Here is a 1,362-nt window from a genome sequence, read left to right as displayed (position 1 = left end):
TCATTTCATTGACCTAAACGCTCTCATCCCCTCGCTTTTACCCCTTTAATACGTCTATTTGTCTATACACAGAGTCAGCACAGATACAGATTCTGTTTTTGGTAAACACATACAGATACAGATAATGGCATCTCTGTACGCCCCTAATGAATGTATGGTTTTTAACAGTGGAGGTTTACTGTGCTGCTAGCAGACTGGAGGGCTGTTACTGAGACAGGGGGGCAACCACACCAATACAGTCTCAGTCCATAACCACTTCCCTTTCGGTCTTAGGCTGTGTTTTGTGTGTCTGTCCCGTCTATAGATTAACCTTTTAAGGAGTGAGTTCTAAATATTACCGACGCTTCTACCAGAGTGAGTTATTTTTCCAAAACGGAAGCTAGCTAGTTTTAGTTAGCTTCCGTTACCTAGCAACCTAGCATAATACTCGTAGCAATGCTACTACCTGCTAGTGTTACTTGTTAGCCTCCTAATTGTAAATTTTGAAGCCATACTATAGCGTTTGTCATATAGTTTTTGTCTATCGGAAAATAGTCGGTTGGAATGTTCAGAATCACACATGTGTGACGGTACTCTGTGGGGCCCACTTTCGAACGATCACATATGTGTGACGCTACTCCTTAACGGGTTAATAATCGAATGATTCAAATACACACCAATTGCAGTAATAAGTCACATTTATTTCCCTACTTTCAGTCAGTGGCTGTCCAGGAACAAGACCAAAGAGAGGCCTGTGATTGGCCAGTGAAACAGGCCAATAGAGATGGCCCGCTAATCGTGGGTGGCACGGCAACATCCACAGCACATGGCACGAAAGATGCGAGCCAAGACACGCCTCGCCCTCTTAGCCCTGCTGATGGGGACTTCTGGAAGAGAAAATCAGGCATCTTAATTTGAGGCATTATTTCACCAAGTAAAATGAACTCACAGTCCTTGTGTATGAGTTTCCTACCTGCCTGGAGGACCTGATCAATGATGTGGGCCTCGACAACAGGGGCCTCAATGATGTGGGCCTCGACAACAGGGGCCTCAATGATGTGGGCCTCGACAACAGGGGCCTCAATGATGTGGGCCTCGATAACAGGGGCCTCAATGATGTGGGCCTCAATGATGGGTGCCTCGACAACAGGGGCCTCAGTGATGGGGGCCTCGACAACAGGGGCCTCAATGAAGTGGGCCTCGACAACAGGGGCCTCAATGATGTGGGCCTCAATGAAGTGGGCCTTGACAACAGGGGCCTCAATGATGTGGGCCTCAATAATGGGGGCCTTGACAACAGGGGCCTCAGTGATGGGGGCCTCGACAACAGGGGCCTCAATGATGGGGGCCTCGACAACAGGGGCCTCAATGATGTGGGCCTCG

General features: G+C 48.5%; 1 protein-coding gene across 1 annotated transcript in view; it reads right to left on the bottom strand.

Moving 5' to 3' along the window:
- Window positions 1-679: 679 nt before the first annotated feature.
- LOC134019535 (serum response factor-binding protein 1-like) overlaps window positions 680-1,362 on the bottom strand; it is a 4,246-nt gene continuing 3,563 nt past the window's right edge. The window contains exons 2-3 of the mRNA XM_062460496.1: window positions 953-1,358; window positions 680-866 (exon numbers count right to left, since the gene is read on the bottom strand). Of these exons, the coding sequence (XP_062316480.1) occupies window positions 772-866; window positions 953-1,358 (501 nt within the window). The 3' untranslated portion in view covers window positions 680-771. The remainder of the gene's footprint in view (window positions 867-952; window positions 1,359-1,362) is intronic.

This window comes from Osmerus eperlanus, chromosome 4, assembly GCF_963692335.1.
Source record: "Osmerus eperlanus chromosome 4, fOsmEpe2.1, whole genome shotgun sequence".
Taxonomy (NCBI): domain Eukaryota; kingdom Metazoa; phylum Chordata; class Actinopteri; order Osmeriformes; family Osmeridae; genus Osmerus; species Osmerus eperlanus.
This window is presented reverse-complemented; position numbering and strand designations above follow the sequence as displayed.